The sequence below is a fragment of the Coffea arabica genome, chromosome 1c, assembly GCF_036785885.1.
Source record: "Coffea arabica cultivar ET-39 chromosome 1c, Coffea Arabica ET-39 HiFi, whole genome shotgun sequence".
In the NCBI taxonomy this organism is placed as follows: Eukaryota; Viridiplantae; Streptophyta; class Magnoliopsida; order Gentianales; family Rubiaceae; genus Coffea; species Coffea arabica.
Window position 1 is genome coordinate 55,029,460 of NC_092310.1, and position 22,069 is coordinate 55,051,528.

The window sequence follows — 22,069 nt, forward strand, 5'->3', positions numbered from 1 at the left end:
TTCCCCCCTTTCCCCACCACCCTCTCTTCCCCCTTGCAGAAGTAATCAAGTATAAGAAATTAGCACCAATTTGAATTCAGATGAAAAGAGGAAGTGAAAAATGCAGTCCATCATGAAATTATCAAGTATGAGAAAGATTAGGAATATATTAATGTTAATGAAGCAGGTAATGATTGCACATGTCATCAGTTAATGATTGCCTGTTTTCACACGGTTGAAATTTATTTCTTAACGATTCAAATGGATGACGAGTTGGTTGAGGGAAGCAATGGACCTAGCTATTAAACCGATAGGATTCGCTGTCGAGCCGTGCAATATTTGCCCAGATATTCTTAACCTTGACTTCCAGCTTTCCGGAAGAAGTTAGTTACGGGCGCTAGCTTAATAGGCAATCATCGCAAAATGGTAATCCTAGAAACGGTGGCCACTGGCCGCTCGGGAGAGGTCGGCTCCCTACGGATGCACAGTACCAGTGGGTTGAGTAGCCCAACAATTGTTCAATCTATTGGGATATTATTTCTAATGGGCCTCGCACCAGGCCCAGGGCCCAATGATATTTTAAAAGGCTCACTGGATCAAGAAATTGAGAACAAATTATCCATATATTTGGATATTATTTATTATCGATGCACCGCGGCGGACGTGATCTCCCGCATACTGTTTTGATGAGTACAGTTCGCTCTGCGAACCTTCTAGGCCTCCACAATGCGCTGTCATTGTCTCATCTAGAGCTGCAAACGAATCGACAATTCGCTCTGCGAACCTTCTAGGCCTCCACAATGCACTGCCATTGTTTCATCTAGGGTTACAACCGAATCGAGCCGTCTGCGGCTCGAGTCGAAATCGAGCTCGAATTCGAGTTCAAAATACTTAGTTCGTTAGCTCGCGAGCTCGAACATATATATATATATATATGTATATATATTTTATTTTTTTATTTTAAGTATATATATTTTTATTTTAAGTATAAAATTACATATATATCCTTAATATTTTATTATTTATTAAGACAAAATATTATTTTATTTATTTTTTTAAAAATTAAATTTTTAGTTTTTATTTTTTTCGAACTCGAGCTCGAGCTCGAATTCAATAAAATTAAGTCAAGACTTAGTTCGATTAGGTCAAAACTCGACTCGATTCGGCAGTCCTAGTCTCATCGACGATCTCCTATCGTGGCAATACAGGATTGCCTTTACACACACTCTCTCTCTCTCTCTCTCTCTCTCTCTCTCTCGGGAAGTATAATTACTACTTGAAAACATTTTTCATTTTCCTTGGACCATTAATTGGCTTCGCTTCCTTGAACTAATGAACTCTGGGATAGCATCAGACACTTGCAGGGTTGTACAATGTTTTTTAAACAAACCTATGTCAAAACCAGCATGCGTCCGTATGTATCTATAATCCAGAGAAGAAATACTTCTACTGTTAAGTAACATGCGCAGAATGTTTTCCAATTCAGGTTTAGTCATGACAAAATCGTACATCCTGAGATGATAGGAAGAATAAAGTTCAATCAGTCCCAGTAAGAGCAAAACTTAATAACTCAAATGGCAATATTAGATAAAGGCATAATTTGCTACGTCCTTGATCTCTAGAATGTATGTTATTCATAAGGGTCTCGACAAAAGTTTCCCTTGAAATAATGCAGACTCTAATCGTGAAATTTACACCTAATACACCATCCGGCGTGCAGCAAATGATTTTGATAGTTGAAGCATTTATTGAGCAATCTCAGAACCTCTTTCAATTGTATCGGACGAGGACTCAATTGATGACCATTTTTCTGATGGTGAAAGAGGCAGAACCTTTTACGTGAATGATTTAGTTGAAAAAGGTATAGGTGGCTGGTATTTCAGTATGTCATTCTTGATATCCTTCCACCACAAAAATTTACCTTCAGGAAACTGTGACGTCTAATTAATGCTGTTCTTTTGACTTCAACAAACGGTGTATTAATCCAGCATGATGACATGAGTAGTTTCCAGTCTCCATTAATCACAGACAAAAGTGTACTCATCCACCCAAAAGTTGATGGAAAGAGATGAAGAAAAAAGGGCGAAAAAACATACATATGGATATGGTCCAAACTATTCGAATCGTATGACCTAGAAATTGTCACATGGAGGAAAAACAATCCGCGAAATTGCAAAATAGTTTGACTGCTTTTGAGTTTTGATTGTAAAGTGCGTAGAACTGTTAACAATAATAGTAATTGGTATTGAGTAACAAAAATGTATCAAACGATGAATAGCTTGCAAATTGCGTGTGCTTAATTAAATACATCAATGGCAAAAAATAAATAAAAAAAAAAAATTTCCAAATCATGTTCTAAACCAAAGGCAATTGTTTCCATATGCTTTCAACGAACACAACCACAATATAACATAAGAGTTTTGTGGACGTAATGGATGATATGCTGGTCTACTACAAGCTAAAACCTCGAGCAACCTTTGGCATTCTCTTTTGAAGAGCTCCATAAGAAATGGGATATCTTCACGAGTCCAAAAACGAAAATCTATTTCCTACTCTCATTTTCAATGAAACTCAGCCAATTTTCACAATTTCTGGAAGGAATACATGTTGTACCCTCCGGCGTGTGTTGCTCGGAAGGGAACCCGAATAGGTCCAGTTTTATTAAAAGTGTCAAAATAGATGATTCGGACGGGTTTGAACCGGTAATTGGATAATTACTCATTTAAGAAATGGCTATGGATGTACCCAATTACTCATTTATGAGTCACTTGAAATTCTATTTATTTTTAAAATTTTTTAAAATTCTATTTATTTTTAAAAAAATTTTGATTATTTTTTGGCAAAAAATAACGACATTTTTATCACTATTAGAATGGTAGGAAATTCAAATTTATCTGCTTAATACTCATTAAAAATTAAATTTAAATGTATAATTATTTTTAAATGGATATAAATGAATGAATCGAACCATCTCACTATCCACCAATTAAATGAGTTTGATTGAGCACTTAGTTAGACCCATTTAGTGTTCATTGCATGCTCGAGTCTATTTATTAGTAAACGAGTTTGGACGGATCAACATAATTGGGTTGCGGTTGACACCGCTAAATTTTTATCAAATTTACTAGGGAGAAGGCCTATGCAAAGCATAGGAGTTTATACCTACGGTGTTCTTAAATAATTTGGTAATGTTGAGCAATTTGTTTTTATCTTAGGCAAGGCATACTATTAATGGTAGCCAAAAATGTCATACCATGTGTAGATAAAATATTGCATAGTACTATAGTAGATAATCAGTTAAGAGAATTATAAAAGTTTATGCAACCATAGTGAAGGGATAGTAGACATAGTTGTAGTTCAAATTGAGAGTTGATGCTGAATAATTCTACTATTCAACCTCATATTATTTACATCGATAGATAGATAAAATAGTAGTCCTGAGATATAAGTAGATAAATAATTGAGGTAACCGTCTTGCAATCATTTATATTGAAGAGTGGTGATATAGAATGAGAAAGGACACAATTAGATTTCTACTTCTCTAGGTACTGTGCTTCTTGGTTGGTAGTTGAGTGCCTTTGGCAGAGTTTTGAGTTTTAGTAACTAAAGTCGGAGCTTTTGGAATGGAGCTTGGTTTTGTTGTTACTTTTGAAGACTTATGTTTCATGAGTTCAACTAAATTCAATAAGACAATAACATAGCATATGAATATAGGGACTTGTCTATTCAAATAGCAATTTCGATCCATACACATACCAACTCATGCACTTAACTATTGAAATAAAAAATTGCATCACCTGTATTACAGTTCTAAAATTTGATCAATCATCCATACACTTGTTAAAGACCCCATATAGTTGTAATCAATGCAATAAAATTGTAATCGCATTTAAACAGAAGATTACATGCATCAAGTGAAAATACACAATTACCTTGTATCTTGAGAAACAAAATGCAATCTAACAAGAAAATCTGCCCATACTTTACCCATTGGCAATAGTTATGACAAAAGCTAATTCAAGAATTTTATTGTGCAAACAAAGCTATACAGTTCACACAGTGAGAAGCACGAGTGAAAATGAGCATACCTCTACAAATCTGACTCTAATGGTGTGAAATAGAAACATTTGAACCCCTAATTTTATATATTAATGACTACCATTATTGCCACTTAGTTCAGAAACTAATATACAAATGGTGGGAAAGATAAGGGGTTTTCAGTTACAGCTGTACCATTGAGCTCAAATGATTCTTAATCTCCCACACTTTAATGAGTTATTTAACATGCTGCAATTACTTGTTCAAATGAGTGTGTTTTGTTGGAAGAACTCAATTAATGTTTCTTGAGTTTTAACTATGAAGAGTACAAACAGGTTACAATTCATAAATAGTTTTCAAATGGTTCTTCTACTTTGACCCATTAATATTATTTTAAACACATTTAATTCAATCAGATAGTTTTACACCAATTTACTCCACTTCCTTTTTGTCTTATCATTGTACTAAACGGATAGTTAAATGGGTGAAACTATCACTAACAACACATTCGAATGTAATCATCATCTCACAAAGGGCACTTTAGTAAACTCATACTCCAATAAGCATGGCCTGCTTGTACTCTAAGGTGGATTACTTGTATAATACTCATACAATCCCTAAATTGCCTCTTAAAATATTAGATAAAAATCACCCAACAGACAAACTACAACTCCTTTATATATATATATATATATAGGATATTGCAAAGAAATTTATTTTAAATCGAAAGAGTCCAAATATAAAAAGAAAAATAGTATTGAGAATAAAAACTTGCAAAATCTCATCGTATACTTCCAGATTATGCCTTAATGGTTTGACACTACAAAGGACAAGGAAAACACATTTGGTGCATATAACTTTTGGCTATTATTCTAAAAAATAAAAACTTTTTGGTTAGGAATGGGCACGGTCAGGGGATCCTTATCCCAACCTCCGCCCCATTGCCCAAATATTCTCTTTGCTCTCGACCTCGCCCCTTCTTACCCCGTTCCCCTCTTCCCAAACTACTTCCCCTCCAAGTGCTTGCGAGAGAAAAATGTATATAATTAGTTTTTTTTGAAAAAGGATAATTAATAATTTAGTATAAATGTATTAATATAACTAATCAATAATTTGTATTAGTATTAATATATAATTATTAGTATAATTAATAATATTAATTATATTACATATACATAATTTGAACTCATAACTAATAATATAATTATTGCAACTAATAGTATTAAATATGTTATGTATTTAATATATATATATATATATATATATATTAGGGAGTGGGTGTATATTTCCCATCCCCTGACCTATTTCTTAACGGGGGAGTAAATGACCCCTTACCTCATTAACCCACCGTGGGCACCTGCTGAATTACCATCCCTATTTTTGACTTTTTTGATTATGAAGTGAATATATATTGAAATTGTGTTTAAGTTTAAATTATTTATTTATTGAAGAAGCTCACACCAAAACCTAAGTAGGGGGAAAGCTCGGAGTTGATTCCAATGGGTAACATAATGGATGTAATTTTAGGAGGGCAAAACTTGGTTAGACCCAGTTTTCAAATATTTAATGAGTCAAATTGTATTACACCACTTAGCGAGATAATGTGGATCACTGAATCTTTAAAAATCGAGTCTACCTATTGTCTCCTTGGATGTTTTATAGGTGTCATGGCATGACCTCCTTCATCATGATAACCCGGAAGAGCTCTTACCCTTTTTTATCTTTCATCTGTAGTTACTTACCATAGCTATGTATGGAGATAAGTTTTAGCATCCGAATAGGTTAAACACAAGAAAAATCATTTAAAATGTCCTCATATTCATCAAATGAATTTTTTATTTGATAAAATGTAATGAACATTTTGAACGATTTTTCTTAAAGGTATAATCCTTCGATGGGTGGTACGATAACTTGTGAGCTCCGTAGTTGTGGTTCAATTGTCAAATCCTCCCATTTATTCTTTTCCTCTTGTAAGATTTGAACTCTCCATTTTAACTCAGGAAAAAAAAACTCTAAAAGGACACGTGTTAGATATTTGCTTCTACTTCATCAACTTATACTTATAAAACCAGCTCGGGTGGGGAAAGCAGGAATTTTATACATGTAAATTACAAATATCATATATGTAAATTTGTTGAAATTTTTTATATATAAATTACAAATATTATGTTAATCTAATGAAGTTTTTACGGAATTTAATAAAATTTTATCAAACACAAAATGTTGTTGGTGTATAATTTGATTACTTCAAAACTAGGTGAACCAAAGCTTTGTCCGACAAGAGTCCTAGTAAGAGTTGGGTGGCTCATGTATGCACAGTAGGACTCGAGTTAGAGACACAGCATCGTCTAAGAAAAAAAAAAAAAGAGGTTATTCAGCCCGTGATCTAAACTCCCACCCAAGGACAAATTGCAATTCAGAACCCAGCGGTAAAATAAAAATTACTGCTTCTGATGACTAACTGATGGCAGCTACAGCGTAGAGCTCAAGCAACGCACCCGCGGCAATTTCCCTAGTTTTAAGATTTTTTAACCTCTTCAAAACTTCAATTTAAGCCGGTCACCCGGCCCATGACCTCATACATATACAACGCGAGTGTTCGTGAGACAGAAACCCGTGATACTAGTCCCGATCTCTTCTCCAACAAACTAACCCGCTATCCCACCTGAGACCAAATATCATTCGATTTTCGATAACTTCTGATCATTAATTCTCCCCGCCTTTAGTTCTTTCTTTCTTTCTTTTTTCCTTTTTGTTTTCTTTTTCATATTCACATGTAAAAAAGACCAAAAAAAAAGGGCAAAGAAGAAGAACGACGGTTGGATAAAATGCTGGAAGAAATAAATTAATGATCAAAGATTGTATGAGTAAATTTTGAGAGAGATATCTTGAGATCTTTGGGAAATGGCGGCGGCGGACGGGAGTGAATACTTCGACTTAATAGTAGAAGCGCAAGGTGATGGTTTCTCGAGGCCGTCGAACGCGGAGTTTGTGGAGCAGGATGAAGAGGAGCTTGTGTGGGCGGCGCTTGAGAGGTTGCCGACGCACAAGCGCTCCAACTTCGCCCTGTTGAGGCGTACGCCCTCCGAAACTACTGTTTCCGCTGAGCCGAGGACTGAGACCGTCGACGTCAGGAAACTCGATCGCCTCAATCGCGAACTCGTGGTCAAACGCGCCTTAGCTACCTCCGACCAGGATAACTATAAACTCCTCGCCGCCGTTAAAGAACGCCTCGATAGGTTCTACATCTTCCCCCACACCCACACGCACGTACCAAAATCTGCATGCACACGTGGCCTCTATCTTCATAATAGAAAATTGACCTTCTCTCAATTCTGTCATGTGTGATATTTTTGGTTAAATTACAGTTCATTATGTATCCGAGTGTACATTAACTCAGTTGCGAAATTGTTGGTTGGGGAGTTGAGCTTTTTACTATTTGAGCCATGCATAGATGATTTCAGATTAGGTGAAAAGAAGAGGCATAGAAACAGGGGCGGAGGGAAGGGGGGGCCAGGGGGGGCAACCGCCCCCCCTCCAATTGTTAAAAAAAAAAAATTCTAAGTAAAAAAATTTTTATTATATTGTTTTGCCCCCTAAATATTGATAAAAAATTTCACTTTGCCCCCCTCCAATTGTTATAAAAAAAAATTCTAAGTAAAATAATTTTTATTATATTGTTTGCCCCCCAAAATATTGATAAAAATTTCACTTTGCCCCCTCTCAAGGACTCAAACAATAATGTTTTAAAGTTATTTGGACCAAATCCAAATAACAGAGACTCGTCCCCCCTAATTGCAATTCCTAGCTCCGCCACTGCATAGAAAGTTAAGATACTGCACGTACTTTTATTTATTTGTCTTCTTTCCCTACGGTGGATTTCTTTCTAAATCATCGCTTAAGAGATTTATTACGTCTATCAGTGTTTGATATTCACGATATTTTATACTGTGACTTAATTATTACTTATTTACCTTATTGATAGAGTGGGGATTGAGATACCAAAAGTTGAGGTTCGCTTCCAGGACCTTAACATCACGGCAAACTTGCAAGTAGGGTCTAGAGCGTTGCCAACTTTGGTGAATTTCAGTCGTGATATCGTCGAGGTTAGTTAGTGGTTATTTAATTTCTTCAATCTACCATTTCTTGTAACTTCTAATGGTAAATACTGAGTTGAGGTTTAGTTTTGTATATTAACCTGAATTACATTGATTAACTGCAGCAAGTTTTAACTAAGCTGAAGATTTTTCGGCCGAAGAGATATTGTCTTACCATTTTGAATAATCTCAATGGTGTTGTAAAGCCTGGGAGGTACAAAAACTTTCTCTCACCTTTCCCTTGCTACTTTTTTTTCCATTTTTTTTTTTTTTAGGCACCCCTTGCTACATGTTTAATACTTATTGTTACAGAAATCTAAGAGCAATGTGAAATCTGTTAGAAATTTGAGTAACTGTATCGTACATAGAGGGTTTAAGGCGTGAATTACACCAAATAACCTTGCATGTCTTAGACTGGAGTTACGCGTTTGTCTTTATCAGGAACATACGTATCCATCTTGAATCAAGAAATATGACCTCCAATGTAGACCAGAATGTACTAGCATGCAATTGGTTTGACACCCGGTAATCTTACAATTATTTGCAACATAAGCAAACTAAGATCTACTCGGAGGAAAGGGGATATAGTTGATTTCTTCAAGCAAATTGATGACTCAGGCTAAAAGCATTAGGGCAATTAAAAAGTAAAGTAAAAAACAATGAACTTCGCTAAAAAAAAATCACCTTCAGTGAGATTCTATCCGCTACTACAACTGAAATTCATGATAGGAATTAAAGCAACTGTAAGTTTAATTATTTCTCTATCTGGCTTTTTCTAGGATGACATTGCTTTTGGGACCTCCAGGTTCTGGAAAGTCCACACTACTACGAGCTCTTGCAGGAAAAATTGATGAGGGATTGAAGGTTAGTTTACCGTATATTGATTCCAACCGCTCTTGTTGGACTAGTAATACATGTTCCCAGATTGTTGAATAGATTGATTTATTTGTAGGCAGAACTGAGAAATCCTATCAATTCGTAGTTATCTTTTGCCAACTGCTAGTACAAATCTGGGATCCTTGATTAAGAGCTATAAAAGAAGGGCTGTACAGAATTTTATTCCAAATTTAATTTTCCTTTTGTCATACTTAAAGCCACTTGTTGAAAGCGGGGATATAAAATAACTCTAATATTGTGAGATGGAACAGAACATGTCCTGATATCAAGATGCAAGAATTAATTGTTCAAGTCAGATAAACTTTCTAAAGTAGTGTTGATTGAATAAGAATACAAATATCTGGCTGTTCATGTTTCTCAAGCCATCAGATTTACATGACCTTCAAAGACATAAAGTGGGAGGAACTAATGATAATTTAGCTGGTGTTTTCTTTCCCAATGCATTTGTGGGAGATGGGAAAAAAGAAGGTCAATTACTCCGAAGATATTTGCATCAAAACTTAGCCCTCGTTTCTGGATTTTGTTGACCTCCACTTAGACTTGTTATTAGATCATTGTAGCTTGCTTTTACCCAACATGAAAAATATGTCTTTGACAAAGAATAAGTCTTTTTCACTTGCATATGACTGTATTCTATCATGTGGAGAATACATCTGTTTTTGGCTTCGGTGATAAGAATTTTTTTTGTTGTGGTCTTTGAAGTTTGCAAATGTCTTATTTAGAAGATCTTCTCATATGGAGTGTTTACAAATCAAGTAGGCACTTTTGAAATATAAAGTAGTCAATATTTTGACTCAGTTTCTCCATTTTAGCACATTTATGATTGAAGACTTGATTATATCATCTTTATCTTTAGAGCATGTTTGAATTTCACCTTTTATGTTTTTCTCATCAATAACACAACAATTTGGTACCAGAAAAGTGGGAACATATCATATAATGGTCAAAAGCTTGAGGAATTTTGCATTCAAAGGACTTCGGCTTACATTAGTCAGACAGATAATCACATTGCCGAGTTGACTGTGAGGGAAACATTGGATTTTGCAGCTAGATGCCAAGGTGCAAGTGAAGGTTTTGCAGGTTTGTCCTTATGGTTTCACCACATTCAGTTGCTAGCTTATTCAATACACCAGAATTAATGTTGATATCATTTGATTGTGCATTTCTATATTAAGATTCTTGGCTCATTTATATTCATAAAATTGGGGACACCATTAAAATGAAAATATCACAGGTAGAACTTGGTTGAAGTGTAACTATGCCTACTTTTACATCAGGGTATTCGGTTGTCATGCTTAGATAGAACTTGTTTCTCATTTTTGCAGTTTGCCCTCCATCCTTGTTTTTTGTTGTCAGTTTGTTGTTTGTTCTTATTCAATCTGAGTCCAAGCCATTTCCTGATATTTGTATCATTCTCATTGTACCAGTAAAATGGTTAGGCAAATCATGTCAAGGTTGTGGGTTTTTCACTCTAAGCTAAGGTTGCCATAGATTAGATCCCACTGACTAACTTGCCCTGTTGGTGAGGATTTAGTTGGCTATAAACATTTTTACCTTTCTTCCATTTTCATAGTTTATGATTCAGCAGTCATGGAAGGACAGATATAGTATCCAAGGACATATCATTTGAATCCCTTGGCTTAAAGGGCTTAAAGAGCTTTAGTTGTCCAATTTGGGGATTTTTTGTCAGAGTATTTGATTGCTATTAAAGGACAGCAAAGTTGTTATTTATTTGCGTTTTTAATCTGGAACTGCAGAATATATGAAAGATCTTACTCGTCTAGAGAGGGAGAGGAATATACGTCCTATTCCTGAGATTGACGCATTTATGAAGGTGTCTTTTGTATCTTGTTCAGTTATCTTATTAGATTAATTTGCCATTTGCAATATTTCCATATGATGATTGGGCAACAATGTTTTATTTCAGGCATCATCTGTTGGTGGTACTAAGCACAGTGTATCCACAGAATACTACCTGAAAATTCTTGGTCTTGATGCTTGTTCAGATACTCTGGTTGGTAATGAAATGCTTAGGGGCATTTCAGGTGGTCAAAGAAAGAGAGTCACTACAGGTCTATTGCTGCCTCTGTGGTATCACCTTAAAATGTGTCAGTATGGTTGAAATACATGGTTTTCTTTCTATTTTAGTCGCTTAAAAACTTGGCTCCTCAAGTGCCCCAGTGATTGGGGCCTTATATCTCTATATTTTCACAGTTTTCATGAGTTATATGCTTTTTTCTGATGCATTCTTGAAGATTTTCATGATCAATTTCTCCTTCATACTTGATGCAAATGACTCCACATGCTTGTTCTTGGAATTTGCTTGAGTTCAGAGAGATTGGTTATATTCAAACTAATTTCAATCCCCAAAAAAAATCTAATTGCACTTTGTGCTCCAAATTTTTATGAAGTGGTTAAATGATACTTCTCATGATTCCTGGTTTAGAGCATGATTATTAGCAAGTGGCTTATTAAGATGGTTTTGTTTCTTGATGTGTGTCTAGTATATCCTTTTGAGACAAAACCACATCTGTTAAGCATAAGAAACCTTAATAGTGCAACCTTTGGGAATACATCTGATTGGGCAAACGATATCAAGGCATTCTACTTCTTGATGTATCAGTATTGTTTCTTGTCAACAAATTTGCCGACACTGTCTTGAATATCCTATCTTTCTTAAGCCACATTTTTGTAAACTTTTGTTCCTACTACTATCTCTATCCACATGCATTCTTTTGAACAAATGGTGATTGATGTTTACTTGCGCTCTAATAGTCCAAGATCAATTTTCTTGTGTACTTGTTTATGATCTGTTTACTATCTGCTTCAAACAAATCTATTTTGTAGTTTGAGTCCCTGTGCATTAGTTCTATGGTGAGATTCTCCACAGAAAGCTCAATAGAGTAAGGAAATAAAGAAGAGAATTAGTTCCCTTTTTCAATTGCTAACGCTTTTGGTGACAGTGGAAAGGAATAGCTGGATGGCCCATTTCTGCAACAAAATAAAGTTAAAAGAAGTTGTAGACCACTAAATTCGTTTGTAACTCGCTCAAATTTAACGAAGTTTTTTAGGGAAAGATGAAGGTGGAGGAATTAGAAAGGCAAGTTAACAGGGGAAAAGAAAAACAAGTTTGAGTTAGCTATGGTTTTGATGTGAGGAACCTTCACCTTTTGGGTTTTGTAGTTTCCTTTAAATACTAATCTCTCTCTCTCTCTCTGCCCTTTCTTTTTTTTTTTCCATTTTTTTTTGTATAGGAGAAATGGTGGTTGGCCCCAGGAAAACATTATTCATGGATGAAATATCCACTGGACTCGATAGCTCCACAACCTACCAAATTGTCAAATGCTTGAGGAATTTTGTTCATTTAATGGAAGGAACAATTTTAATGGCTTTACTTCAGCCTGCACCTGAGACTTTTGATCTATTTGATGATCTGATTGTAATATCCGAAGGATATATTGTGTATCAAGGCCCTCGGGCAGATGTTGTGGATTTCTTTGAGTCTCTAGGCTTTCGACTCCCACCTCGTAAGGGTGTAGCGGACTTTCTTCAAGAGGTACATTATATTTTGATTTTCTTTGCTTCTTTATTGATGTTCATTAGGCACTCACTCTGTTTTCTATTTATAGGTGACCTCGCGAAAGGATCAGGCTCAATACTGGGCTGATAGGTCAAAACCTTATGTATTCATTCCTGTTCCAAAAATTGTTGAGGCTTTTCAAAATTCCAGATATGGTCACGATTTGGCAGCTAATATTTCAGCTTCATATGATAAATCCAATGCTCACCCTTCAGCTTTGTCTAAATCCAAGTATGCTGTGTCCATATGGGAGCTCTTTAAAGCATGTTTTGCTAGGGAATTACTTCTAATTAGCAGACATCGTTTTCTCTACATCTTTAGGACATGCCAGGTATGCTTTGTGTCCTATAAGACAAATATCATACTTCTGTTTCTTTGATATCCGATATTTAGCCTGTATGGCGTAACTTGTAATCCTTAAGGCAATATCACAGCATTGGACCCAAGGCTGCTAGGGTTAGGAATGAGTATGGGTTAAGAATATAAGATGTATCCTTTCCCATACAATATGTCTTTGCATGTGTCAAACTTGAATTTAGAATATCAAAATAAGTTGATATGAGTTAACATATCATATGAAGGATTTTTGTCGATCATTGTGGGTTCATGATACTGAAGTATCGACTGCTGTCTTCGAATTGATCTTATTGGTTAAATTTCACTTCATTTTTGTTCGGCAGTCCAGATAATTCTATCCTTTTTAACAACATTGTTTTTCTGAGAAATTGCTGGTCTTATGGTTTTTCTGTCCATAAACTGGGTAATGTTGCCAATACAATACTATAAAATTAGGAACTTATCAATCAGTAAACTGAGATATGTATTTATCTGCTGGTAAGTGTTTAAACATGAATATTTTCATTGTAGGCAGGCACTTTCACAGTATTGGAATTTGTTCCTGTTGTTTGCAATTTCCAAAACAATTTGAACTCTGAAACTTGAAAAGACTGTCAAGGAAATAACCTTGCTTTTGGCTTATTGTTTTTTGTCTCATCAAGTATATTGTGCATTGTGCTAATTTTCCATGTATTTTCTTCCCTATTACCCTTGTGTGTTGTAAGTTTTACTTTTTAAAAACTTGCTCTGATATTTTTTTGGTATTAAATTATGCATATGTAGACTTTTTACACTAATTCTCAATGAGTGAACATAGCACATTTTATGCACTTTTGACTGGCTACTACTTTCATGTGCATGTGAATCTTGCTTAACTGCTAATAGACAGTTAGTTGGAGAGTTTATGATATTAAGAACTCTTCTTATCTGGCTTTCACATTTGATTCAACAGTCTATGTTTTTGAGTGATAGTACACATTAACATATCATTTCTTTTATTGGTAAAGATGCACAGATATTTTTATTCTCTGTATTTTGAAGAAAATGAAAACTGGGGGTTTGTAAAAAAACTTTTATTGTATAAAAAGAGGTTAACAGTCTAGGTAATCGAGTAAAATTAGGTTGACAGTCTGATGTAATCTATCGTAGGAATGAATCTTTTGTTATTGTTCCTGATTCTTTGATAAATTCAACTCATCCTTCCTACACTTGATTTATGAAAAGGCGTATAAAATGATGAAAAATAAGGAAGGTATTTGCATCATTAAGTCATAAAAAGAGTTAAAAAATGAAAATGATTTTGGATGAGAGTAATCTTAGAACACCACTAAGCATTTGGCCCCTATACATTGATCAGTTTTTAACAATCTTTAAGCTAATTAGGAAACATTTGTTGGATACTCACCCCAACAATTTCTTTCTGAAAAAGTTTCTTGCTCTATTCGTAATTTGTGTAATCATAATTGGGAAAGATGCCATGGGATCATGGTCCAGATCCAAAACGGTAAAAGATACCATGACTGTTTAGGCCCTTTGTCCATCATTGAGGCCATTGAATGCTTTTCTTTGTCCATCTTTGAGGCCATTGATTATTTTTCTTTGTCCATCTTTGTGGCCGTTGAATACCTTTTAGAATGACGATTGCCTAGACGTAATACATCTTTCTGGTATTTAAGTGGCATTACGATTCTTTAATCTGCCTACAAGTTTGTTTCTGTCGTTCTGGAATTGTAAATGATGTCTTCATGCCACAGGTTGCATTTGTAGGATTTGTCACGTGTACAATGTTCCTGCGAACACGACTACATCCAACAGATTTGACAAATGGAAATCTCTATCTGGCTTGTTTATTTTTTGGCCTAGTGCATATGATGTTCAACGGGCTCTCAGAGCTTCCTATTATGATTTTTCGACTTCCAGTATTTTACAAGCAGAGAGATAATTTCTTCCATCCTGCATGGGCCTGGTCCGTCTCTAGTTGGATTACACGTGTACCCTACTCTGTTATTGAAGCTGCAGTGTGGTCTTGTGTTGTATACTACAGTGTTGGATTTGCACCCAGTCCTGGGAGGTATCCCCCATCACTTTTCCAGCTTTTTATAGGTGCAGTTGCATTTACTTAACATGCTTCTAATCTGTCCAATTGGGAAATCTCTCAGATTTTTCCGGTATATGCTTCTACTATTTTCTATGCATCAAATGGCTCTGGCTCTCTTCCGAATGATGGCATCTGTTTCACGAGATATAACTATCTCCAATACATTTGGATCAGCAGCACTACTAGTTATATTCTTGCTGGGAGGATTTATTATGCCGAAGGGTACACTTTTCAGATGATTCTGTGAAGTAGATGCCTCTCTTATTTATTTGTCTCTTACCTTATATACTTCATATTCTTTCAGAAATGATTAAGCCATGGTGGGCCTGGGCCTTTTGGGTGTCTCCATTGTCCTATGGGCAGCGTGCAATTTCTGTTAATGAATTTACTGCAACAAGATGGATGGAGGTTTGGTTTTTCTCTTCATTATATATGTGATAGAAAATAATTCACAAACCTTTTTTGCATGCATATTATGACCTCTTTGCCAAAATTTTCATTTGGCAGAAAACAACTTCTGGAAATATTTCCCTAGGGTACAGCATTCTCCAATCACACAGTCTACCCAGTGCTGGTTACTGGTATTGGCTAGGTTTTGGGGTCTTATTAGTTTACACTCTGCTTCTCAATATTGCAGGGACAATGGCCTTGACTTTTCTTAATCGTAAGTTATTAGACAGATGATCAACATTACTCTACATTATAATTTTGAAAAGTATGAGAATAAATTATGAACTATATAATCAGATTGTTTAGTTTTTCACAACTTCTTTTATCGTACAGCTATCAGGAAATCTCAAGCAACCATTCCACCAGAGGTCACGCAGGAAAACACAGTTGAGAATGGTATAGGATTTATCCTTTATTCTTTTTGCCACTAATTTTTGTATGTGTTTTCACACCAATCATCATCTGGCAGGAAGTGTAGCAAATTCTGAATCAGATACCATTCCTTCTAGGCTTGGGCATAGAAAGAAGGGAATGATTCTCCCATTTCAACCTTTAATAATGAGTTTCCAAAATGTCAACTATTTTGTTGACATGCCAAAGGTAACAGCATGAAGTGATTTTGCTTCCCTCTGGCTTTTATATTGTAGTACACAGCTGAAGAAGTTCTACTTTGTCTTCAAGGAAATGAGTTCACAAGGTATCACAGAAAAGAGGTTGCAATTGCTGTCAAATGTTAGCGGACTATTTTCACCAGGAGTGCTTACAGCATTAGTTGGGTCAAGTGGTGCGGGTAAGACCACATTGATGGATGTCCTTGCTGGAAGGAAGACTGGTGGGTACATTGAAGGTGACATCAGGATATCTGGTCATCCAAAAGAACAGAAGACTTTTGCAAGGATTGCAGGATATGTCGAACAAAATGACATACATTCTCCACAAGTGACAGTTTTTGAGTCGCTCTGGTTTTCTTCATTTCTACGACTGCCAAAGGAAGTAGACAAAAAACAAAGAAAGGTCTTTTCTCTGACAAAACTCAGGAGTTTTAATATTTTCGTTCCGATTCCTCTGTTTCCTTCTAACTCACAAAGGTTTCACTGCTGTACTCTTTAGGAATTTGTTGAAGAAGTGATGGAACTAGTCGAGCTAGACTCTCTAAGGCATGCTCTGGTAGGGTTGCCAGGCAGTACTGGCTTGTCGACAGAACAAAGAAAACGTTTAACAATTGCAGTGGAGCTTGTTGCAAATCCTTCAATTATATTTATGGATGAACCTACCTCGGGGCTTGATGCACGAGCAGCTGCCATTGTGATGCGAACTGTGCGTAACACTGTTGACACAGGAAGAACAGTAGTCTGTACCATCCATCAGCCAAGTATTGAAATTTTTGAAGCATTTGACGAGGTTTGTCTAATTGAACTTTGTTATGGCTACAAAATTGTTCTGCGTTATGTCATTCTCGTGAAATTTGCAGTTACTTCTGATGAAACGAGGGGGACGAGTAATATATGGGGGAAAGCTAGGGGAGAAGTCTCAAATTATGATTGATTACTTTCAGGTGAATTACGATAATGCTTGTACCTATTTTGCAATTCAACTTTGCATTTTTCATTCGCGAGTGTGGAGGGAAGAAACTTGTCTCTAGATTGTTTACGTGCATACTCTGTACTATGCATAGACTCCTATCCCTTGCATGAAATTCTCTTTCAAGCTCTAATTGATCTTTTTGGCCCTTTACTGTTTATACAGAGCATCCCTGGTATTCCCCCAATTCCTAGTAGTTATAACCCAGCGACTTGGATGCTTGAAATAAGTACACCTGCTGCTGAAGAAAGGATCGGTGAAGACTTTGCAGTCATACATAGAAATTCCAATCAATATAGGTGATCCAAACTGGTTTTGCTTGATTGCCAGAAACATTGCTGGCTATCACGCTATGACTTTTTGTCCCTTCTAACATCTGTATCTTATTCTCATGCAGGGAAGTGGAAGCTTCCATTCAGCGGGCAAGTGTTCCACCTGTTGGCTCACAACCGTTGAAGTTTGCGTCCACATTTGCTCAAGATGCATTCTCTCAGTTTAGAACATGCTTCTGGAAGCAAAATCTAGTCTACTGGAGGACGCCATCATACAATGCTGTGAGGTTGTTTTTTACTACAATGAGTGCTATTATAATTGGCACTATATTTTGGGACATCGGCACAAAAAGGTGATGATACTTCTTGTACTATTCATGCAAAAACCTCAGTACCATTTTCTTTTTATGAATCTTTGATATTGTCTTCCTTTCTGGATTTAAAGAATTTCTCATTTTTCAATGACCTTTTTTTTTATTTCTAGTAATTCAGTATGATGCTCAAGTCACATATCAATATAAGCTACTAATTGAGAAAATCAAGTGGGTTGATCTATCAATCTTGTCAAGTATATTATATGCTATGGCTATACATATGTTGCTCATTATGCAATTTCTGGGGTGAACTGTCTTTGACTCGTTTCTGGAACTTTTTGTAAATTTGGGGCTGTAACTAAGACAAACACTAGTCCTCTGCTGATTGAAAGTATAATGCATGTCTCTTTGGTCGATGGTGATACTTTTTCACTTTAAGTATGTCAGCCTGGGATATTGGTCAAAACTAATTTGTCTAACCTTTTGCAGAGTTATAACCTAAGTTTAGATGTTGAGATTCGAATGATTTTGCAGGGACTCCATACAAAACTTATTTGTTGTAATGGGAGCTCTATATGCTTCTGCCATGTTCCTTGGGGTTAATAACTCGTCTTCTGTACAACCAATTGTTTCAATTGAGAGGACAGTATTCTATAGAGAGCGAGCTGCAGGAATGTATGGCCCATATCCTTATGCCGCAGCGCAGGTACTGTGTTCTAAACAAAGTTCAGTTAAGGTTGTATGAAAAAAGATGAATAAAAGGTATAAGAATGAGATGCTTATCAAGGGGCTATGAATAAAAAAGGTTGTCAGTATTCTGATGTCACCACATTGCTAGGGAAGCTCAAATTTTTTACTCCTATTGCATTTGCGGATTCAGTACTCAGTTTCAACTTTTTCTTTGCTTATTCAGGGTCTTGTGGAGATCCCATATGTTGCAGTACAGACATTGATATATTGTGTTATTACGTACTTCATGATCAACTTTGAAAGGACATTAGGTATACACAGTCCTCTTTTTCTTCTACTTATATGGGTTGATCCCATGACGAGTCGTGCTTGAAATAAGGCACAAAAGCTTGTTTTTGAGTGGTTTAAGTACATCATTACCTTCTATGACCCGAAACTGAACCTAATTAAACTTTTTTTGTTAGGATACTCGGGTCTTTCCAGTTTCACATGCTTAAAGAAATTGACCTATGAACATAAGACGATGACGGACATAAGGATTGACCACTTACGTGTGACTTTTTATTTCAGAAAATTATTGCCTTACATATCCTATTTTTTGTTGTCTCTTTGGGCTTTGGCATAATGGTGAAAGAGCAGAATTCAACATCCGAAATAACCATTTAGTTCAACATAATGCTCAATGACATCTTTCACAGTTGGTGACCAAAGTGGTTTTTTTTGAAAAAATTGTAAATCCCTGAATCCTATCCTAGATTCAAGGAACTATTCTAAGTGCGGAGGGATTATCAATAGTGTTCGGTCAAAATCCTTTTTTTCACTTATTATTTTACGATACTATTAATTATTACTCCATTATTGAGGAATAATTCCTTCATATTTATAGAGGTAAGGGAAATAATTACATTCCCTATGCTGTAGCTCTCTCTCTCTCTCGTTAACCACATTTCTGTACCAACCGAAGAAAAAAAAAAAGGCATGCGCTTTTGAACTTAAAGTAGTCTTGCCTCAATGTGGCTGTCTTTTGTTGATTGAGTGTCAGAAGGTTGTCAACTTGTCATAAGTTCGTTCATTTTAATTTCCCCGCAATTCTTTTCAAGCTGTTGTAACATATTGATCATTTGTCCTTTGCAAGTATTGACGCCTCCAAAGTAAACGTTGAGGTCACATTAGATCATCTGATTGCTTATTAGAAAAGGAAATTGGAGATACAATGAGGCTGATTTATGTATCTGCTTTCTTCTTTCAGGCAAATTTTTCCTCTATCTGGTGTTCAATTTTCTCACGTTCATGTACTTTACCTTCTATGGCATGATGGCTGTGGGTCTAACACCTAATCAGCACTTGGCTGCTGTTATCTCTTCAGCATTCTACTCATTGTGGAATCTCCTCTCCGGCTTTTTAGTACCGAAACCGGTAAGTGTAGCATTAATGCGACCAAGCGGCAAGCACACCTTTAAAGCATTATACTAACTCGATCTTTACCGACCTGATATTTTTTGTCCGATAAATATGTATAGAGCATCCCTGGATGGTGGATATGGTTCTATTATATCTGCCCAATTGCGTGGACATTGCGGGGCATCATCACCTCCCAACTTGGAGACGTGGAAACCAAAATTGTAGGGCCTGGATTTGAGGGCTCTGTAAAAGAGTATATTGAGGTTACTTTTGGCTATGGCCCAGGGATGACTGGAGTTTCAGTTGCTGTACTTCTTGGCTTCAGTGTTCTATTTTTTGGCATCTTTGCAATCTCTGTCAAAGTCCTCAATTTCCAGAAAAGATGAAGGGAGTTGCTGATATTAGAATTGTTGTGACAGTAATGCATTCATTGGAAGTCAGGAAGACATTTGCGTCAATGGCGTTGCTGAGTTACTGAACTGTGTGGAGCTGGAAAGCAGCATCATGACAAAGCCTACAGATTTCTTGATAAAACAAATTTACTACGCTACAAGCTTGATGGATACACGGAAAGTACAGCAGCAACCTTTCCCTTTGGCCATGTATTTTTGCTTCAGCTGACAGATTGTGCAAGGTCCTCCTAAGCTTTGTTGTGCTGGTGATTGTTTTTTCGACATAAACAAGAGGAAGACACTTGACACGCACATCTACCCAAGAAAAAAGGGACGAAGAAGAGAGCAAGACATTATTAATTTGGAATTGCAGCTAGATAAACAATTTTTTTTTATTCTTGGCTAAAATACCAAAAACTCCTTGTGGTTTGCTCAATATTCAATTTAACTCTCTCTGATTTGAAAATCTATACTATAACTCTCTATGGTTTCGATTAAATTGAAAATTGAATGGAAAGCATTTAATCTAACGGTTCTATACGAAATGTCAATATTACCCCTATACAAATGAATTTTCTATGGTTTGGCGAATATTCAATTTAACTTCTTCTAATTTGAAAAATTACACTATAACTCCCTACAGTTTCGACTAAATTGAAAATTAAATGAAAAACATCTTACATATAATAGGGGCAATATTGATATTTTACACACAACCATTAGATTTGATGCTATCTGTCCAATTTTTAATTTAGTCAAAATCACAGGGAGTTATAGTGTGGGTTTCCAAATTAAATGGAGTTAAATTGAACATTTGTCAAACCACAGGTAGTTTTTTGGTCTTTTACCCTTTATTCTTTATAATTAGTATGCTCATTGATGTATTAGTTTTTTTTTTTTTTTGTCGACACAGGGGTGTTCGGGTCAATCCTTACGAGGGCCCGACTAATCCCCTGCGGCCCGGACCCGGCGCCCTAACCCGGTCCGAACACGTTAAGTACGATGAGGAATTCAGCGAAGCGGAGACTCGAACTTGTGACCTCAAGATTCACTGGTGAGAGGCGCTGCCGCTGGACCATTCACGCGAGGCTCATTGATGTATTAGTTGAACCTAGAGAAAAGTATCATGTTCAATTGATCAAAAAAAAAAAAAAAGTATCATGTTCAAGAATTTTTATTTATTTATTTATTTTTACCATAGAGCGACTATATTTTAACCTTTTGTAAATAATGACAAAATTGTGGAAATGTTAATCAACCATTGCGCAACGCATCGGAGTTATTCACTATGAAGGTACCCTCTATGTACCTTCCTTTTTTAAAAAAAAAAAAAAAAAAAAATCTTTTGTCCAACCGTCGGCGCGAAGAGTGGTTGAAGCAGTTCGGATTGTTAGAATGTATCAGGCTATTTATTCTTGGCTTCTGCTTGAGAATTTTGAAGCTGTAAAAAGGCTACGAGGCACCATCCAATACGATTCAGATCAGAGGCAAATACGCTCACATTTTCACCCGCAAGATTGTCTGAATTTCAACCCTTAAGAAACGAGGTTACATATGACAACTAATGGCACCCCAATAAAAGAGAGAGAGAAGGTATAATTGATTTTTTTGATATTTAAATACGTATTTACAATACTCAATATGAAGACCTAATAAAAATTATATCCGTTGAATTAATATTTAAGTGTTTACAATATGTAGATCTAATAAAAAATCATACCCCTTGAATCAATCTAGAACCACAATATCATAGGAAAACTAACAATTTGTTATTTTTGAAATATCTTTTTGACACATTTCTCAATTATGTTTCATCTCACATAGATTACATTGTCACTGTGTGTAACTTTTCATATAAAGAACTCTCAGAAACTCCAATCCGAACGAGCTCTACACATGCAAATTTCAAAGTCTCACTTTGGAAAATTTAAACATTAATTAGTT

The 22,069-nt window shown here is 35.9% G+C and overlaps 1 protein-coding gene across 4 annotated transcripts; it reads left to right on the forward strand.

Annotated features, from left to right (window-relative positions):
• Positions 1 to 6,636: 6,636 nt before the first annotated feature.
• On the forward strand, positions 6,637 to 20,593 carry LOC113730491 (ABC transporter G family member 31-like). 4 transcript variants are annotated; one of them, XM_027255206.2, is made up of 24 exons: positions 6,637 to 7,256; positions 8,003 to 8,123; positions 8,240 to 8,328; positions 8,894 to 8,978; positions 9,929 to 10,091; positions 10,769 to 10,845; positions 10,939 to 11,083; positions 12,266 to 12,567; positions 12,641 to 12,922; positions 14,682 to 14,998; positions 15,087 to 15,247; positions 15,330 to 15,433; positions 15,533 to 15,689; positions 15,809 to 15,871; positions 15,945 to 16,075; positions 16,157 to 16,489; positions 16,586 to 16,876; positions 16,947 to 17,030; positions 17,222 to 17,355; positions 17,454 to 17,681; positions 18,177 to 18,348; positions 18,556 to 18,643; positions 19,582 to 19,748; positions 19,853 to 20,593. In XM_027255206.2, exons 1-24 carry the CDS (start codon positions 6,922 to 6,924, stop codon positions 20,117 to 20,119), a joined length of 4,296 nt encoding a protein of 1,431 aa, XP_027111007.2. In that variant the 5' UTR covers positions 6,637 to 6,921; the 3' UTR covers positions 20,120 to 20,593. The 4 variants fall into 4 exon arrangements, with proteins under 4 accessions (XP_027111007.2, XP_071935285.1, XP_027111014.2 ...); XM_072079184.1 differs by lacking the exons at positions 6,637 to 7,256; positions 8,003 to 8,123; positions 8,240 to 8,328 and adding an exon at positions 8,534 to 8,639; XM_027255213.2 differs by lacking the exons at positions 6,637 to 7,256; positions 8,003 to 8,123; positions 8,240 to 8,328 and adding an exon at positions 8,616 to 8,758.
• The last annotated feature ends 1,476 nt before the right edge of the window (positions 20,594 to 22,069 follow it).